The 21,357-nt window shown below is 47.6% G+C and overlaps 1 protein-coding gene across 4 annotated transcripts in view; it reads right to left on the minus strand.

Annotated features, from left to right (window-relative positions):
* ZFAT (zinc finger and AT-hook domain containing) overlaps window positions 1-21,357 on the minus strand; it is a 202,908-nt gene that overhangs the window by 122,607 nt on the left and 58,944 nt on the right. For all 4 annotated transcript variants that reach the window (XM_063079198.1, XM_063079196.1, XM_063079195.1 and 1 more), the window contains 2 exons: window positions 1,805-1,993; window positions 14-164 (listed from right to left, as the gene is read on the minus strand). In XM_063079198.1, the coding sequence (XP_062935268.1) occupies window positions 14-164; window positions 1,805-1,993 (340 nt within the window). The remainder of the gene's footprint in view (window positions 1-13; window positions 165-1,804; window positions 1,994-21,357) is intronic.

A 21,357-nucleotide genomic window follows, 5' to 3' on the forward strand; every position in this document is an offset into this window, starting at 1 on the left:
CAAAATGCTTTACCTGCTTGACTTCATCGGTTGCTCATATGGTGTCTGCTGAATGGCATATTCCTGGTACCCTCTCCGAGGCACGAGGTCTGCTGCGGTGGTCTCAGGATTTGCAGCTCCAGTTTCAGGGGGCCCAGCCTCCACTGGAACAATCTTGGTAGCACCTGAGATTGATGCACAACACATTGCTTATTGAGACCCCCCAAAGTGGCAGTGACCCCATGTGAGCAGAGGGAGCAGTGCTTGAAAGTATGTTTCTTTACTTTTACTTGCAGGACACCCATGCAAAGTACTGGTTTTCCTTCAGTTCACACATTTAACCTCTTTCTGTATGTCAGTGAGTGAGTGAGTGAGTGAGTGTGTGTGTGTGCGTGTGTGCTCAAGAGGGGAAGGAGCAAATTTTCTAATAATCTGTCTAAATGTCCTCTTGAGGTACATTTTCACTTGATCTGCTTACTAAAACATACACACACACACGTGCATATATATGTTATTTTCAAGGTTTTATATCGGACTATGTGTGTTAAACTTTATGTAAATTTAAAGCTGCATCGAGATAGTAATAGTAACGAAACAGACTGTAAACAGGAATTTAAGCTACCTGGGGTCCAGTCCCAAATACATTACCTTAACATCTCTGGGTCTCTATTTCCACCCTATGAAATGAAGGGTTTGAAGTGGAAAATCTCGAGGGTCACCTTTATTTCTGCAATTCTATAATGTGAAATAATCAAAGATCTTTTACAGTAGCATACACTCCATATGTATGTATAAGTGTGTGTATCAGTGCATTAAGAAAAGGCTCTAATCTACTTCTTGTTTCTGGAATAGCAAAAGGAATTAATTACGCTTTTCAGTCTCACAGAAATCTCATAATACTACCACTAATTTCTGAGAAAAATTGTGGAAACTTTCTCTAGAAACCACCAAGTATAGGAAATTCTCTTTTGGGATTTTCATTTTCTAGAATAATACTTTTCTGAAGTGGAGTGGGACAGATAAAGTGACCTTCCAGAAAGTTCTTTAGTCTCATAATTTTATATGGTCTATTCTCTATTGACCATCTTACTCTGCAGTGAAGTATAAGAGAGGAATTTATTCAGTTTTCATTTTAAATAATGCGTTACTATTAGCATTGAAAATAGACACTTAAAAGGCTGTAGCTGTTCTTAAAATTCTAACTTTTATTTTTAAATTTTATTTGACAGCTATCACCCAAGCAGATAGAAAAAAAAAAATTATACTTTGAAGTCTACTACCATAAACTGTTTTTCTCCTAAAGTGTCCCACCCTGGAAGAGACTTTGGTTAAAAAGATAGTATAACATATCCACCAGCTATTTCGTATGAAAAGTATATAAAATAGTTGGTGAACCCCACTAAAAACGCAAAAAAGAAGTTAGGCAGAGTTAGCGTGGGTTTTGGAGAAGAAGCCTGCGTCAGTCTGGGCTGAGTGGGTTGCCTTCACAAGTAGGACGACAATTGCTGAGAACAGTGGGGGGAGGGGCACACTCCACATGGGCTGAGGGAGGGGCTCCTGGGGCAGTGAGGGCAGCTCGTGCTGGTAGAGATAGAGGCAGCAGAAGCCCTCACTACCTTTTCTGTACACATCATCCACAACAGTCCTGGGCAGTACGTGGGTCTGTCATTGTCCCAAATGAATGGGTGACTAAATGGACAGCCCCACAGCAAATGAGCTACCAAGATCACAGGGTTCAAGCCCGTATTCTGACTCACACCATTATGTCAGGCTGCCCTTGGTACCAAAAGTTTCTCATTTTGTCATTTCCTGCCATTGTGGTCACCTGGTATAGCTTCATGTGCAGTTAAAACCACACTTATGATGGGTTTCTTCACTCCAGAGAGCTGTCCCGCCTCCTTTCCTGAGGTGAGCTTCTGGACTTTCTCTGTTTTCTGTGTCCGGGGTTTTTTTGGGGCCTTTTCTCGGTCATCTTCCTTATATTTTGTTTCCAGTTCAAGGTCAGACTCATTACCTAAGGAGCAAATACCAACATGTATAAGACATCCTTTTATATCAATGATAGAGTTGGAGCACAAACACAGCTCTTTTACAGGACAGTAAAGAACACAGATCTCTTTGTGTCACTGGAGGCACCATCTCTGGCTCTTCCATCTTTCACTCAACTCAGTACATACTCATCGCACCCCTGCCACAGGCCACCATCTGGGCAGCGGAAATACACTGCTGGGTGAAGCAGACTTCCTCTTGTCTTGTTTTCATGAAGCCTATCAGACATCAGAACCATTAATAAACAACACTGCAGAGAAGATAAGGTCTCTAAGATTTACAGTCTAACAGAGAAACCATTCACCATTCAACTTATACTCATTGGGTACTTTCTACATGCCAGGCATGGTGGATATAAAGAGTGACAAGGCCCAGTCCCTGCCTTCCGAGGGCCCTGCAGTCCAGTGGGACAGACAGACATGCAGACAAACAGGTGCAGTCAAGAGCAGGCTGCTGTGCACCAAATCCAAAGAGAAGGGGTTTGAGATGATTATGTGAAGGAAGGGTAGGTTCTCGAGAAGTCAGAAAGGCTTTATGGGGAGGGAACCCTTCAGTTAAATATAAAAAAAAAAAAAGGCATTAGCAAAGCAATGATTGGGGGATATGGGAAACAGGTAACAGACAAGGGGAATGGGGGCAAAGGAGTGGGTGTTCCAGTCTAAGAAAGGATGGCAAAGACAAGGAGTAAATCATGGGCTAAGCGTCCGGTGTGGCTACAACTTCCCAAGGAAGCAGGGAGGTAGAAATCAAACCAGTAAAGGGAGCAAGAGCTGAGTCCTAGAGGGCCCTGAATGACCACAAGAAGTCTGGAATCTTCCAGGGGGTGAAACTCCAATGCTCATGGAGACCAGTCAAGTGTGCATGAGAGAAGCAGTCCTGTGGAGCTGGAGGGACAGAGCACAGGTCTGGCTCCCCCGAAGACCACCTTGCCAGAGAAGAGTCACATCTTCTGATGGTTTAGAGAGAGACTGGAAATCTAGATTATTTTTTACATGAAATCAGATTTTTCAAGGCTGTCTCTAATCTAAAATCTCTTAAAACAATGGAGGAACCAAGCCAAATGTGGGGCCACATTGCCCCGTGGAATCCTGTCTGCCACTGCTGGAAGGCAGCGGTGGGCCCCACGCTGTCACGCCAGGACAGGCTGGACTACACTCACACTGCAATTGCGTGCCGCAGCTTGGAGAACAAACAGAACGGGTTCAAAGCTGTTCAAATGCACTGAAGAAGGAATGTGTCAGCCACAGACAGAGCAACAGCTAACTTCACAAGGCTAAACTTGGCATTAGCCTGAGGGGTAAGAAAAGCTTCGATATCACAGTGAAGCACAAAGGAGTGATCTCTTGAATGCATGCTATTCGAGATTCCTAAGAGAGAAGGAAGTACAGGGAAGGAAGAGAAGCGAGGTTTCTCTATCTTAGGATCACAACCACAAAACCTGAAATAACCTGCCCAGGAATCACTTCCTCAGAATGCATGGCAAGTGCACAGGGAACAATTCCACATACCCCTTTATGAGACATGAGCGCCAGATGGATGGATGGATGTGGGACGGGCAGATAGGCGGGCCACGTGCGGGTCTGGAAACTGCTGGAATGTGGGGTTATCAGGGAGGTGAAATCAGAGCCATGCAGTAATAAAGCAGAAGCTAGAGAAATGGGAAACGCCAAAGGGAGACAGCCAGAGGCAACTCGGTCAATCTGTATTTGCTGTGATTCAAGTCTGCCTACAGCCAGTCCTGCACAGAACCTACCAAAGAATGCCTGAAGGGAAAGATAAAATGGAGACATATAAATTCTTAGGAAGGCATGCTGGCTGAAGGAAAGCACTCTCAAGATGAGGCAAGGGGAAAACATGGCTAATGAGGCAGATTGATCAAAATAAACATTCTAATTTTCTATGTCCTATAAAAGAAAGGTTTCTGTTGCTTGTCCCATAATCCAGGTGTGTGGATCATTTTTAGACCTAGTAGAAACAGTCTTACGGAAGTTTTTCAATTCCCTGGAAAAGAACCCTAATCATATAATTAGTATCAGCATTAAATATGTTAGTATCAACTGAATAGAAAAATGAGTAGATGAGACCATGAATCAGATGGAACTGTACATTACTCTCCAAGGCCAAAGGTAAAAAGTTGAGGACCATCACAGATCTCCATCCTTGAAAAACATCATGACTCCCATAAAGCTTAAGAATAGGGCAGAACAAGTGACCTCTAAAGTCACTGGCAGTGCCTACGTTTTGTGAGGCTTGATTTGCATCTTGCCTAATGGCAGTTTTCCTTTCATTTCATTTTTTTAGTGGCTACAACAAAAACATTTCAAAAAGTCTACAAATTGCCTGAGTCACAGTTCTTTTTGTGGCCTACATCTTGGGTGATACATGTGCATAAATAACTATAGCAGGATATACTGGATGCTATAAAAAGGTAGAAACAACATATTACAAAATTTTTTGCTTTTAAAATGATGCTTCAGTTTATAACAGAATTCACCATGGGATACAATTCAATATGTGGTTGATATGCCAAGAATAGATACATTCACATAAAAAAAAAAAATGCCCTGAGAATTGGAGCCTGCCCTCGGCTTGACCCAGGCAGACAGCATGAATCAACAATGCACAGAAGGCACACACGCAACATCAGCCTGCGTTAATAAGCTGAGGGAGGCACTACACTCTGCAGTGGATAAACTGCATCCAGACTCTGCTGTAGGAATCACAGGTTAACGCCACCCTGCAGAACCAGGTGCATGAGGTCGGTAGATGGCAGTAGAGAAGGGCTGGAAGGCATTTCACATGAAAAAACAATAGAGACCTGAGTTGGCCCAGGTGGAGAAGAGAAGACTGGAAAACAATCTCATCTCTCACTAACCATCACCAGAGGTCCTATCTGAGCTTCCCTCCCCCACTGCTCTGAGGTACACACTGTTGGTATCCACCCTACCCATTTCCAGTGCCTGTCCCTCCTCAAGGGTAATGCCACCTCCCACTACAAGAATGAAGAATGCTGCTCCAGCCATCCTAATTTCCTCTATTCTCTCTCCACACACACACCTCACCACATCAATGGCTGGACGTCCCACAACGCTTGCAATGATCTGTCCATATGCCTTATCCATACTGTGGCCTCCTGGAGGATGGGCCCATATTTTCTTATTATTTTATAAAGCCTAACATAAGCCTACAGCAAATGAAGGGCCTAAACCAAACAATAAAGACCTGCTCTGTTGTGTTCAAAAAGATGAAGCCAGGACCAACGGGAAGATCTCAGAAGATCTCAGCCCAGAGAAAGAAATCTCCAACTGTTAGAGCCGTCCAGTGACGGAAGGCATGGTTTTTAGAGACACGTTTCTGAGGAGGGTTTTCCAGGAAGTCTCATGTACCATTTGTGATGCTATGGGAAAGACTCTGAACCAGATGGGAAGTCAGACTAAATAACTTCTCTATCTCTAAATTCTAAGAGCCTCACATAGAGAGAGATGGAACTGTTACTTAAGATAGGAGGAGAAAGGAGGTGGCAGTGAAAAAAGAGGGAAGAAGTATTGGGAAAATATAGGAAAATTGTCAGGGCCCCTCAGATGTTCAGAATCTTGTCAAGCATTTGATGTAAGTATGCACATGTACCCAGGTGTTCCTGGGCTATTGTCTGTAGATGCGCGTGAACACCCAGGTGTCCTGGGTTATGGACTTAAGTATAAAGGACGAGTGGCTCTGATCCACAGGGCCTCCATCCCTGGGATGCCCCCAGGGGTGGGGGGGACAGGGAGGCCACTACTGCTGCTGGAGGCTGTTGCTGCCAGTGCCCACGGGATGCCCCAAGGCCACCACCGCAGCTGCTTCTGCTGCTACTGCTGCTGGATCTGCCGTAAGCTTCTGCTGCTGAGGACTGAGCTTGTATCGTCTGCCAGTGGCTCCCAGGATCTTTCCCAATTACCTAGAGTGGACCTGTGTGTGAGGGGTCTGGTGACCCAGTCTGTTTGGCTTTAGTTATGAATTGCTTTCACCAGACAATTAGCATAGCTATTACTGTAACCCAACAACGGCGTAGTCCTGTACCTTTACAAGAAGAAACATGAGAGACAGTACAAGAAAATGCTGAGTACAACAGAGAGTAGATGAGAGAAAACCTGCACCTTCACTCTCACCAGCCACCAGCCTCTAGGTCACCTCAGTGCAGGTTCTGATCCTCCCTGTAGCAGATGCTGGTTGGGCTTTCACTGTATCCCCATGGCTTGCACTCAACTTTGTCAGCAGCTAAGGTGGGGCCAGTCTACACAGCTTCTGTGAACAATGTCATAGACAGACAGTTCTGGAAGTCACTGTGGCAGCATCTTGAAAATCAAACTACCATTGCCTACAGTAACAATCCCAATAAGAAACCCTTGGATTTCCTCCTTCCCTGTCTCACTCTCCCCACCCCCGATTCCTGCTTCTTGGGATCACCATGCAGATAAACTAGCTCCAGCCAAGGCTGCTTCCAGGGGAACACAAGCTAAGAACTCCCCACTCAAGACTTCCCCAAGTGCATAAGTCCAAGGAAAAGTATGCACACCTGCTCGGAGAAAGTGATCTCCCTCAACAAGTCTCTGCGGCCTCATGCAACATGGATCCAAATCCACGTGAGCTACATTCTATTCTCAAGAGCTTCAGAAGCTTCAACACTAAGTTTCCCCACTTATTCCAGCACCATGTGCTAGGCACTGTACTAAGCAGCCTTGGAAATGATTCTTGGAGATGATATGAACCATTCCCCCGAGAGATAGAGCACTGTGGAAACAACAGGCCCCCACAGAGGAAGAGCATGCACACCTGCAGAGGAAGAGGGTGCACCCACACAGGAAGAGGGTGCACACCCACACAGAAAGAGGGTACACCTGCACAGAAAGAGAGTGCACCCGCACAGGAAGAGTGTGCACACCCACACAGAAAGAGGGTACACCTGCACAGAAAGAGGGTGCACCTGCACAGGAAGAGGGTGCACATCCACACAGGAAGAGGGTGCACACCCACACAGAAAGAGGGTACACCTGCACAGGAAGAGGGTGCACCTGCACAGGAAGAGGGTACACACGCACAGGAAGAGGGTGCACATCCACATAGGAAGAGGGTGCACACCCACACAGAAAGAGGGTACACCTGCACAGGAAGAGGGTGCACCTGCACAGGAAGAAGGTACACCCGCACAGGAAGAGGGTGCACACCCGCACAGAAAGAGGGTGCACACCCGCACAGGAAGAGAGTGCACACCACACAGAAAGAGGGTACACCTGCACAGAAAGAGGGTGCACCCGCAGAGGAAGAGGGTACACCCGCACAGAAAGAGGGTGCACATCCACACAGGAAGAGGGTGCACATCCACACAGGAAGAGGGTACACCCGCACAGGAAGAGGGTACACCCACACAGGAAGAGAGTACACCCGCATAGGAAGGGGGTACACCCGCACAGGAAGAGGGGGTACACCCGCACAGGAAGAGGGTACACCCGCACAGGAAGAGGGGGTGCACCCACACAGGAAGAGGGTACACCCACACAGGAAGAGGGTGCACACCCGCACAGGAAGAGGGTGCACACCCGCACAGGAAGAGAGTACACCCGCACAGGAAGAGGGTACACCCGCACAAGAAGAGGGTACACACCCACACAGGAAGAGAGTACACCTGCACAGGAAGGGGGTACACCCACACAGGAAGAGGGTGCACACCCACACAGGAAGAGGGTACACCCACACAGGAAGAGGGGGTACACCCGCACAGGAAGAGGGTGCACACCCGCACAGGAAGAGGGTACACCCGCACAGGAAAAGGGTGCACACCCACAGGAAGAGGGTGCACACCCACAGAGGAAGAACGTGCACACTCTCAGGGGAAGAGGGCACACCCGCAGAGGGAGAGCACATAGCCGCTCAGAGGGAGAGTGCACAGACCCACTTAGAGGCAAACACCTGGTGCATTTAGGGAATAGCACATAATTCCAGGTAAAACTCTAAGTATGTGGTGGGTGAGACATGAGGCTAGAGAAGGCCCTGCATGAAGACCTGGCTGCCACCAGACTCTTGCCTACAAACCTAAACATTTTATGTAGAGAAAGAGCGACTTCCCCATGGCATTCCTGCATGTGCATGCTCCTCACGGCCCTGTTCCCAGCTCTATGACAGCGGTATGACTATCTGTTTTTCATTCCCAGCATTGGGTCTAGCACATCATAGGTGCTCAGTACTTTATGGAAAGCAAGGAGGGTGGAGGGTAAAAGATAAGGACACTTTAATAACAGTCTTGCTGGTCATTTGTGCTCAATTTCTCGCTCCCACCTGACCTGGTTGTTCATGAGTTTCTCTGCATCCTCACTTGACCCATCTCTGTACTTTTCAAAGTTGCCTTTTCTCCTCTGAAACACCTCCTGGACTCAGCCTGGAAGTCATGCTGGGGGGTGCTTTTCTGAGTGCTTGGTATTTCTGATCTCCAGCTCACATGTATCATGGCCTTTCAGTACAGTGTCTTAAAATAGTCTCCTGCTTCTTCTGAGTTATTGACTTTTAAACTTTTCCACTTTTTCCCCAGCCAATGTCTACATTCCCTCCAGTTTCCTTTTCTTTTGGAAATTCAATAGCTGTATGATGGTTTTTCATTCTCCCTCCTGTGCATAGTTGCTGGATTGAGCCGTGCTGTGAGCACATGGCAAGTGGGCTGGCATGCACAGCACAGGAGCCTGTTAATGTAACGACAGGAAGGAGGCAGTGGGCATGCCATGCTTCGGAGTCATAGAGGCCAGGGCTGGACGCCACTCAACCACTTATAATGGGACTTTGGGCAACTGATTAACCTCCATAAAATCACTCATAAAAAATAAAGTATAAATAATGAAATGGACCTCAAAGACCGCTGTGAGAATCAAAGAACATGATTTCTATATAAACACCTAATGCATACTAAACATCTCATTGATGTTCATCTTCTCTACCTTCTTCTGGAAACACTTCTGGGCCACTGCCCCAAAGGCTCTATGAACCACACTGCATCTTCAGAGCTGCTCTCATCCACCTGTCTTAGCAGTCGGCCCGAAGGACACTTACATTAGAACTCGTAAGGACTGGGTGAAGTTAAGTTAGGAGTCAGAGGCAATCTTGGGGCAGGGCTTCCCCACCTTTGCTCCTCAGCATCTGGTGGTTCCACAATGTCTTGTGCTTCCATACAACCCCCTCAGAACAGATTCTTTCTGGAGCAAGAAACCCGACTTGAAAAAGACCCTACCCCCACATTCTCACAGTGAACAAAACCCTCCTCTGTTGGAAGTGCTTCAGTTCTTTCAATCCAAAATACTTTGTTTGAATGCAATTTGTGGTAATGCGTGAGCTGCCAGTATGAATCTGGACCTCACATCATAGTCACAAGGAGTGACAATCAGCTTTGTATCTCATGAATATTCACAACCAATAAAAAAAAAATACCTTTTGGGGGGTTTAGCTTTGTTTTGTAAGATTTTTAACATCTCTGCCATGAAAATTAAATAAATATAAGGGCAGTCTTCAAAAAGTTCATGGAAAGATTTGTGTTCTCTTTTAATTCCATTTTTCCATGAACTTTTTGAAGTACTCTCATATAACAATGTACTAGCTAGCATTAACAATTAAGATTAGAAATGTCTCAGGCAATGATATAGCAACATGCTAATAACAACAACAATAGGTCTGGGTTCTAATTTAGATTCAGTGACCCTAAGGATCTAGGAGCAGACAGGATGTTGGGGAGTCACTTTGTACAATTCCCAGTCAGCAGTTATTACACGAACATCACTGTCTATGCTACATGTGAACCACTCTGGGAACAAGGACCCCACCACTACAAAACAGGGTGCATGGTGACCTACTTAGAAACAATCAGCCCCACCCAACTCATCCTGGACACATGAGCGCCCTCTGAGCTGCCATCATTTGATTAACTAGATTGCAGACAGTTTCCACCATGGCTACCAGGGGAAAATCCACTGCCATGGATTTTTGGGAAACACACACAAAGACGACCATTTTGCAGACACCCACACTTCTCCTGGGTGACTGGACCAGCCACCCTCCACCTTGTGCAAAGGTGGCAATAGAAGAGAGCTACAGCATTAGGGGAGTCTGAGTGTCTCCCCACCTCCTACTTCAGGCTGTCCCCTTCTAGTCTCTCCCACCACTCCAGTCTCTTTCCCTGGTGTTTACAAATGTGGGATATGTGACATTTGCTGCAGAATGAGGCAGGGAGTTGCACCCTTGGTTTCCAGTCTCTACAGATGACTGTGACTTCATCAGTAAGGGTCCCACTGCCAGCATTACTGGTCTTTCAGGAAGGGGTAGAGGAGAGAGCCCCAGGAACTCGTAGAGAATGTCCTCAGCCAAGTCCTGCTCCCCGCCCATGCTCCCCACCCACACTACCCCAGGATATGTCCACTCTTTGAGCACACCGTGGGGCCACTCACTCCACCTGACACTGCTGGAACCCAAGGCAAAATAAACTACCAGGCTCTGTAGACCCGCTTGCTTTTATCTGCAGAATATTACCTGGTTGTCATTAGGAAGAGCCAAGCCAGCTTTGGGTCTGACTTCAAGTCTGCCTCTTCAGTTTCATGCCAATTTGGTCAAGTGTCCATGCCAAGTAAGTCTCCTCTGAAAACAGAATTTCTATCTCCAGTTTAACAATATTTCTTTAGTACTTAATAAAACATCCTCCTTGTGAGCCAACTTTTTTTTCTCTTTCCTATTTCCAAATTTTCTTAAGTATCTATCTTCAAACAAAATATCATTTCCGCACAAAAGAAATAAAAATGTACTTGGAATATAATTTCCAAGTACATTTGGAATATATATATATGTGTTAAAAATTTATTTGTTCTTTACTAGCCACAGTTCAATCAACAGATAATCATGGAGTGCCTGGCACTGTTTTAGCATTTGTGATACTTTAGTGTACAAAAGAGAGAGATCTTGTTTTATGCTTGTTTACATGCTAGTGGGGAAAGAGAGAAAATAAACTTAAAACATAATAAATAAGTAAATCACATGTTAGAAGGTGATAATTTTACCTGAGCCCAGTGAAATAGCACAAACATTTGGGAAGCAGGGAAAGTTTGAGTTTTTAAATAACGTGGTCTAGTACTCTAATTTCTGATCTAACAAACCCCTCTCACACAAACATTCCCTACCAATGAGTTACTGTGACGCGACCTGTTTATGTACTTGTTGACTTGTTTCTTTTCTGTCCCCCCCAGTAGGAGCTTGGTGAGGCCTGGCAGGATTTAGCCTTTTTCACTGGAAGTCTTCCACAGTGCAATGCACATCACATCGCAAATAGGCAGGCAGAGAGAGAGAGGGAAGAGGGAACTCAAACCGCACACAGCGTGAATGTCTTCCACTCATTAAACAAATAATGAGGGAAGGCCTCCTGTGTGTCTGGTCTTGTGCCCACACTGGGGACCCAGAAAAGAGCTGGGCCCATTTCCTGCCCTCAGGCAGCTGAGCAGCTCACCTGGGCCACAGATGTGCCAAGACAGATTGCTGCCCGAGCCATGTGGCATGCTGCACATGCCATCAACTCACTGTACCTGAGGCCCTCACAAAGATATGGAAACCAAGGTTCAGTGAGGGGAAGAAGTGATAGGACCCAGTGACTCTCCCCAACAGTGGCATGCCCAGATTCACATCTAAGTCTGCCTGACTACAAAGCAAGCTCTCCACTCCTCTCTTCTGCCTCTGAGGCTGTGCATGTGAAAAACTTTAGACAAGGTGCACAAAGAGGAACCAACTGAACAGCTGGGATGAGGTGGTAGTCAAGTGGCAAAGCCCAACAGTGTCTTCAGGTGGTGCAGAGAAGAGATGGGCCTGGCTAGTGACCACTGAGTGATTCCACCACCATCATTTTGCTTTCTCCGTGGGGAAAGTTGCTTGGCTTAATGGCAGTCCATGCAGCATGGCACCTGAACACTGCCTCTCAGCAGTCCCTTTACTCCTAGCCCACCTCTCTCTGACGGGGGGCCTGGCTCCATCTATGCGGCATGCTGAGGGGAGCAAAGTAAAGGCTGGCATTTGTTCTGTGTGCCCTCAGCCAAGGCCCCATAAAGAGCAAGAGGATATTTGCTCCTAATCACGTTATGCAGATGAACAGCCCCACTTCTACCCACGCGGTCTACTGCACAACGGCACAGCAGACTGCCTCTCCAGCCCGGCATTCAGGGCCAGGCATTTAAAATCCAACTGCAGCTTGTCAGTGGCATGCCCGATTCTTCCAGCTCTGCAGCGACACTCCTTGCTATGCAGTGGCAGTTCTTGGGAAGTGAAGGAAGTTAGAGTTGTTTCAATGGACAAATGCCTGTCTCTGCTGCACTGAGACAGACGGAACCCTCTGGCAATAAACGCGGTTGCCCAATGTTGCTCTTCCGAGGCGGCAGGACACAGGGCAGAGTCAGAGACCCCCAGCTGAAATCCAGGCTTTCTGGCTGATGCCAAAAGGGAATTTTAGACAATTTACTTTCTGAAACAATTTTCTCTTGTTTCAGAGAATGCCTGGTGGACCCCCTGGGCCAAGGCAGAGGCCTGACAAGGAACAGCTGGTAAACCGATGTCTTTTAATAAATACTTCCAACTGTGCAAAATAAAGACACTGAAGGCAGCTGGGAAGGAGGGGGGACACAAGTCAAACTCCAAGTCTTCTAGATCTGTTTTCAAGATGAACCATCTTCCAAACAGCCTGTTTCATGAACGTGTTAATTACACAATTAATTCTAAGGTATTATTTTGTTTTCAAATTATATTAAATATCTAAAAATATTTCACTGAGCTCTAGAAAAGGCTCTTTATTCAAGAGAAAACAAAATGTAATTTTGGTGAGATCAATAGCTGCAATCTGTTGGGGATGCCTGAACGGCAGAAGAACAGACCAGAGTGCGTCAGAACCCCGAGAGCTCTTCATGGCCCTACCCTGGACAGGCCAGGTCACAGGGAGCGAGGCCAGGATTAGTCCACCAGCACAGTGGGTTTCAAACTGAAATCTCTTACAGGGGTCTAGGCCTATCTGGTATTTTTCCTTTCGTCAATATCATGAAAGGGAGATAACCTATGCTAACTATAATAACAATACCTTATTCTCAGAGTGGTATGTGACAGTTTGCAAAGCACCTTCATGAGCATTAACCAGCGCCTGTAACTCTACTATCATATACAACAGCATGCCTTTTTAACCATTATTTTTATGTTTCACTTTATTCTCCAGGCTCATAAATGTGCTCTTCCAGGAAACAATGCCCTCAGCTGAAGTCCCCTTGTCTATCATATTTCAATCATGCTCCATCACGGTCTGAATCCAATGGTGATTGTCAATGCAGTGATTTTCAAGTGACCCCTTTAGGCAATCTCAATATAATCAATCAATAAAAGGGCATGACCTTTCTGATTAAAGTAGGTGGGGTCCCTGCCAGTACCCACCTTGTAGCCTCCCGCATGTGTCCCTGGTACACCTCCAGCCCCAGCCACTGAGCACCTCTGAAGAGCCCTGGAAACAGCATTAAAACTACTGGATTGGGATGTACAAGGTACTATGCCAAATACCACTTTAACTAAAAGTGACTGCCTTGAGAAGGCATGGAAGAGAACACCAGATTTGGAGTCAAGGGCATCTGAGCTGAGATCCAGGCTCTGCCTTTCAGCTGGATGAATTTGGAACTCTCTATTATTGTGATCCACGTCTGCAGCGTGAGTCACTGTAAGGTTCACTTGAGGGAACAGATACACAACCCTCTCACGTGGAGAAGCACCCACAGTAGGCCCTCAGGACACGTTTGCTGTGAGTGAGCAAACTAAAGATATACATGCAAGTCCAACTTGGGTCCAAGGTTGGAATTACCCCTTCTTTATGGATTTGTTTGGTTTCTATTTGTTTGGTTTCTATCAGTCAAAGAGAGCTGCGGTGGAGTGCCTGCCTTACCCTACCAACTAGCCTTGTGTGTTTTCTGAAGTTACCAGCGTTTTGAGAACTATAACTTTTAATTTCTTGACATCTATGCAACATTGTTCTTTAACCCTAGTGCATTAACAAGATTCTTTATATTTCATTTCCTCTTGAAAAGACGGCACGTAAAAAAGTGCTGACACTGTACAACGTGGAATGCAAACCTTACAGAGAGGGGCAGATATTGGTGGATGGGTGTGCATGCCACCCACAGCACTGAAGCCCTTCCTCCTACGACAGGGGCTAGCACCATCATATGAAGTGAGGGGTCTGACTGTAAAGCTGGAGGTGGCTGCTGCTTATGGAGCAAAGACCGGCATATGTCCTTTTAGGGGAAGATAATGAGTGAACATCCAGTGTCCCCTGGAGTTCTGGAGAGGTCCAACCTGCCCCTCCATGTCCATCCTCTACCATTCTCCACCCAATTCCCAGCGTCTGACCTGTGGATCACACAGTAGGCACCACTGCCCACTGGCTTCCTGGTGGGTTTGTCCAATGGAGGCACCAGCAGGAGACGAAAGGGAGGGAGGAAAGTTGGGGGGGGTATTTTTCTCTGGGCTCCCTCCCTGCCAGATCATCACAGGTTGACTTCATCCTCTCCCAAAGACCACAGCTCTCCCTTTGGAGTTCTGATGGCCACTCTCCCCTTTTGCCTCTTTACCTAGGCTGGTAACAGCACCCACTATTCTGAGCTTCGTTCAGCTCCACATCATGGCCTGATGCTGTACCTGAACCTGTCCATACCTTTATGAAGAGTCTCTACATTAAACTCTCAGATCACCGATTTGAGTGCACCATCTGCATCCTGCCAGCATCTGAACAGCTCCACCTGGCGATCCTCTTAATCATGTCTCAGTGACTCCTCTTGCCATTCCCAGTCCCATCTTCATTCCCTCCCAATCTAGCATCCCGCACTGACCACCTTCCCTGAAACTGCTCCTGCTCAAGTCAGCATCAAGACACATCCCAAACCGAGTGGACTCTTGATCCCAGCTTCATTCTCCTCCTCCTTAAAGGCACCCTTTCCTGCTTTCCAACCCTCTGGATACTCCGCAGTGAGGTCCTCAGGAGGATGCCCTTAGTGTTTTGTCCTTCTGCTGCCATCCAGTCTCCCTGAGGACCCATCTATCACATCTGTCATCCACTGAGGACCCCAGACTAGAGCTCAGCCCAGCACTCCTGATGCTCCACACTCAGACAGGCACACCCTCCTGGACACCCTGCAGTCCACCAAACTCAATCTGTAGCCAAAAGTAACTCACTCTCTTTCCCCCAAACCTGCTTCTCCCCTGGGCTCTCAAGATTGACAGAAGTGCCACCATCACATGCCTAAACCTAGGCAGCCTTTCCACCCTTTGCCCAGGTTCTGCAAACCCTGCATCCTCAACATCTCTAGAAACGTCTCTTTTCAACTCCCACTGCTGAATTCAAATACCACGGAACCCTCCACTGGACCACTACACCAGCCTCCCATGAGAGCTCCACACCAACTATGTGTAGCTCCTCTGGCTGGCTCCTCTGTGCCTTAACAGATGCTTTTCCCCCTTGCGGTGCGGGTGTTCCTCCCCACTCATCCCCACTTCTCCCTGCCCACACCACTAACCCCATCCCCACTCTTCCGACCATGACCCCTATGTGGCCTTCAACTCTCTGCCCCAATGTGCCTCTGCAGAGCCCTCCCTGACCACTACCTGCTCTCCAGGCTGCTGCAGAAGCCCCCTCCCCAACCTCCCTAGAGGCCCTGGGAACCCCTCCCAGGTCACTCCTCATGCTTACCACAAAGTGTCTGGCCATTTCTACCTGGCCCACTACACTCTAAGCAACTTATGCACAGACCTCCACTTACTTGACATCAAACAGTCAGCAACCACCACCCGCCTGGTACCCAAACAGTAGGTGCTCAATGCTTCTGATGCATGAATGACAACCCACAGCAGGAGTTCAGGAAGTTCCCATTCTCCTCAGCCCCTAATGCACGCACACACACACACATGCATGCACACGTGCACATGCGCGCGCACACACACACCCCCTTAACTCTGATGAGCTTCTCTCACCTTTCTAAGAAAATGAAACCCATCTGCTACAAAATCTCTCAAGTGAGTTCCTTTTACCTCAAAACCTTCCTGTTTTTTGCTCACTCTCCCTCCTCTTCTAGAGGGGTACCCTAAGGAGGGATGCTACCTGTTTTCCAACCCTACACTCTCAGAGGGTAGGATCTGTGTCTGCATTTTCTACCTCTGGATTCCCCACAGAACTTTACAGAGTACCCTTCATGTAACATGTAATGCGATCAAGGGATGCTGAATCGGTAACAGGCAGATGAAGGGTTAAATGTAAATGCACTCACACATTCGTAGAAATTAGTTCATATGCATTCATTTATAATTAACACTGCACTAATATTCTAAAGTACCTATTCTAAATTGCCTAAGAACTAATTAAATCTCAGAATACCCCAGAGAGTAAAGTGTTATCAGCCACATTAATAAAAAGCCCAGAACAGTTTTCAGAACAGTAGACTGATAAGGGATTATATTCTGGGACTCTGCCACCAGTTCATTCCACCCTGCTAATACAGCAGTTTAAAAAACTTATTAGACCCGCAGTTATTCTGTCCAATCTGCTGAATATGCATTGCTCTTCCTCTCCCTCTTCCCTCAGGCTTTCTCACATCTTCCTGTCTCTCTTGCTACAAGGGAAGAACAGGGGAGCACCTGCTTCCAGCACAGTGTTCCCACAAAGACAGACTACTGGGAAAATAAACCCATAAAGGGCACAAGCCCATCTTCTGTGCCACCCCAGCCGCCCTACGCACCAACCACAGTGAACTACTCAGACCTCCTCAAATGCACCCAAATTCCTGCACCTTCAGGCTTTTGCATGAACCATCAGGAAAGAAATGCCTATATGTATTGCTAGGCTAGGGCTCAGACCCTTCAAACCCATTGTACAGACTGGGTCACAGACCTCTCACATGCCAGGTTGGGTCACCAGACCCTCCACATGCCTGGCTGGGTCACTAGACCCTCCACAAGCGGGTCAACCAGCTAGGTAATTGGAAAAGATCCTGGGAGCTGTTGGCAGACAACACAAGCTCAGTCGTCAGCAGCAGCAGAAGCAGCAGCTTACAGCAGCCTCCAGCAGCAGTGGCAGTACCCTCCCAGAGGTTCCTGGGGGCCCTGGCAGCAACAGCTTGCAACAACAGCCTCCAGCAGCAGTAACGGCCTCCCCGTGGCCCCCGTGGGGCCTCCCGGTGGTCAGGGGCACTGTGGATCAGAGCCACTCATCTTTTTTACTTAAGTCCACAATCCAGGACACCTGGGTGCACATGTGACATTAGACAATAACCAAGATACATTAGACAATAACCAAGGAACACTTGGGTGCACATGCATATTTACATCAAATGCTTGGCAAAATTCTGAACATCTGAGGGGCCCTGACCATTTTCCTATATTTTCCCTATACACCCCAACAAACATGTGGTTCTGTACTGCTCTCTCCACATGTGGCTCACCCCTCCATCATATTTTATCTACTTACATCCCTGTCCTCCCAGACACTCGGCTGCTCAAGGAAAGAGACTTGTCTTACTCAACTTTGATTCCCAAAGTCTGGCATGGTGCCCAACAACAACACAAGCTCAGTCAGCAGAAGAAGAGTGGAGAAGGGAATCTGCCTGCTGCAGGGGTCTCACTTAGCCCTTGGCTTCAGCCGACATCCCTGACACCTTGGAAGCCCCAGGCCCAGCAGCACCCCTTTCTATAAAGGCCTCCGTTCCATCTCTTCTTGGCTCTCAGGGACTGTCACCATGACAGAGAGCCTCCTGTTCAAAACAGGGTCATGATGCATAGCAGCTGCCTGTCTCCTTAGGAAAAGTCACTAATCAAAGCCCCACTGTGTCCAGGTCCTCCACACCGGGATGCAGCAGCCGTCCCCTGAGTCTCAAACAACAAAGCTGCAACTGGGCCACCCCCTTGCCTCCTGACACTGGTGGCAGAGGCTCCTAGCACACAGTCCCTGAGAGCCAACAGCCCCAGGCTGCTCTCCAAGATGCTAAAGAAGAAAGTCTGCCTTTCAAAAGTCCTGGCAAAAAGTCCTGCTTGGGCGGGATTCTGTTAGTGTCCTCCCTCCCCAGAAAAGGCCTGAGCACCCTCTGGTTGCTGAAAGTAACAGTAACCAGCAGTATAGAGCCAGTTCTGTTTCTGATGATCTCACAGGTCTCACTGGGAGACTTAATTCCAAAAGGACTGGAAATTTTAATTCACATGATTCTGGGGCAGGACAGAGTAGAAAATCGGAGGGCTGGCAAATCAGGACCTGCATCCAAGAAGACTGCTGGATCTGTGGGGCAAGAGCTTGAGCTGAAGTCTAAGGGACCTAGATTCAAGTACAGATTCAGCACAAACCTGCTAACTAGCCTTCACCTAGCAGAGCCTCTGCTTCTTTATCTAAGGGCAGAGAATGGCACCCTGCCTTGGCGGTGAGGCACTGACACTTACCCAGCTGTGTCCAGCCCGGCTGTGGTCATTAGACATCCATGCTGTGCCACGCTGTGCTGTGGCCAAGACCGCCATCCGGATGTCATACACCCCACCTTCTCTCACCCTGTGGTTATCACAGACTTGCTAACACCCCACTGCAGCTACAGGCCCCTCGGTCTGACCCTGCGGTTACTACAGACTGCTAAAACAGAATCTTGCAGCCTACTCCTCTTGCTGTTCTTTTCCACCCTGAGACAGAATTGAAACCATGTAATATAATAAGATCACTGCTCTTGCTCGGTTACAAAAACCCAGAAATGCTATAATATAAAAATAACTTCGCCACTGCATTGGGTTGCTCAAAACTTTGGATGTGAGTCCTTTTGAGCCAGATGCCCGCATTTCAATAAACTCTGTTTTCCTGTTTTAAGCCTCGGTTTTTCCTGCCTCTCCCTGTGAGTTCACAGTAACTCACTGCAACAGCGGCAGGAGTGGAGCACATGCACAGTGCTCTGCATGGCAGCTGGTGCAGGTGCGCCCACGGAAGAGGAGGGGCATCACTGTGGTACCCAGCTGGGGTAAGTGGGCTTCACAACCCCGCTGACCCGAGAGTCTGGGATTCCAGAGATCTACAGAGAATTCTGGAGTGGAAAGTCTGGAAGCATGCAAACACAAGCCTGCAAAACTTAGCAGCCTGATTTCTACCCATAGTTTGCTCATCCAGGTCAATTTATGGGCCTGTTGGAGCTCCCCAGGGCTCCAGGCTCTAAGTCCCACACTTCCTTCCTTCCATAAACAATTCTGACAATGTACCTTGCCATCATTCATCTGAACTTTATTTGAATTATCAGAAGCTATTGGAGTAAAAAGGTCACATGCAGGTATTTTCACCCAGCAGACATCTCCCGGGATTGCCCATGTTGCAGGTACTGAGAAACAATTATTTAGATGGCTTAAAGGGTTATGGGGGGCTTTCCAGGAAGAAAGAGCTGCCTACACAAAAGAATCCACGTGACACAGGGGACAAAAAGCATGCAGAGGCAGTGACTGAGATGAATCAGTCCAGCCCCAGGACGGGGGGGATGCATCCATGTCCAGCAATGGTGACGGGGGGTGACGGAGAGGCCACGGGAGGATCTTCAGCAGGAAGTGACATGGTCCCCTTTGTATTTTACATTGCTCTGTGAAGGATGGGGTTAGAGGGACCAGGTCCATCACTAATTACTGTGTGACACTGCAAAGGATTCTTGCCTCAGTTTCCTAATCTGTGAAATGGGAATAAGAGCAGTAAGTAACTCATAAGGCTTTTATGAAGAAACGAATATTTGTAAGACACTACTCAGAATAGTGTCAGGACCACAATAAGAACTGTGTAGATGCTTATTAAGTTTTAAAAATGCAACTTATTAGTAAATAAATAAATATTTATTGGGGCTATAGCCCCCCTAATATTTGCAAACTACTGGTTCACAGAGCGTGGATAGGAGTGGAAGGGCAGACTGGAGCTGTTACAAGAGTCCATGGAAGAAAAGAAAGGCCTGACCCACAGGAACAGCAGCTAGGATGGAGAGGACTAGAGAAATAAATATTCAGCAGGAAAAGCCAATCAACCGTGGTTAGTGACAGGATGTGACAGGTGAGGGGGAGGTTTCTGGCTGAGACATCTGGATGGTGGGGCCAGTCACCAGGGGGGAATACAGGAGGAGCATCTATAAGGAACTAGACAACGAGTTCAGTATTGAACATGCCGAGTAGCTCAAACCGCCTGTGGGACACCCCAACTGAAATATGGGGAAGAAGGTATTTGTAAGACAGCAGAACACAGCTGGTAGCATGTAGGGAAAATATAGGAAAATGGTCAGGGCCCCTTAGATGTTCAGAATCATGCCGAGCTTTTGCTGTAAAAATCCGTTTGTGTGCAGGTGTTCCTTGGTTACTGGCTAATGTAATTGTGTATGGGCACCCAGGTGTCCTGGGTTATGGACCAAAGTATAAAGGACTAATGGCTCTGATACATGGCACTTCTCGGGACGCTCTGGGAGGCCACTAGGGCAGCTGCTCCTAGCTCTGAATAAATCCTATTAATTTTTTACCCACGGCTCCCAGGATCTTTTCCTATTACCTAGCTCGTCAACCTGCATGTGAAGGGTTTGTGACCCAGTCTGTACAATGGGCTTGAGGGGTCTGTGAGCCCTAGACCTAGCATGACGTAGTAGAATCATGGAATGGATAGGAACCATGTGGTAGTCCTTAGTGATGGCCACCAGGCATTTCCAGCTTTCCCCCAATCTGGGAACACAGCAGAAACTTCCCAGCCCCTTGAAGTTGGGTGGGGCCATGTGACCCCTTCTGGCCAATGAACTATGCAGGCAGAAATGACAGATGTCACTTCTGGGTGCAGTAAAACCATCTAGGGCTCTCTTCCCCTCTTGTACTATAACCAGCCATGTTCAAGAAAGTGGCTGCTCGCTCTGGCTGGGTCCCTAAGTGAGCAGAATCTCCTGGGGATCTGCAATGGACACGCACTACAACAGGAAAGAAAGTGCAGTGATGCCAAGCCACTGACATCTGGGGGAGCTTTGTCATAAGAGCATAACAGAGCCTACCCTGACTGGCAAGGACAGTTACATGGCAGGCAGAGGCAGGGAAGCTCACAAAGCAGGCAGGCCAGGAACGGCAAGAACCACAGGAGAGGCAGTGAAGAGCGGGGGAGGGCAGGTCACACAAAGGGAACGCAACCTGTGCCAGGCCACATGTCCATACTCCCCAGCATGCCCAAGATGGAGTGTGGTTCAGACCTCCTGGTCTCCACTCACCTGATTAGTACAGAGAGAAAAACAAGGGTTTACAGCCACAAAAATA

This window comes from Cynocephalus volans, chromosome 15 (genome assembly GCF_027409185.1).
Source record: "Cynocephalus volans isolate mCynVol1 chromosome 15, mCynVol1.pri, whole genome shotgun sequence".
NCBI lineage: Eukaryota > Metazoa > Chordata > Mammalia > Dermoptera > Cynocephalidae > Cynocephalus > Cynocephalus volans.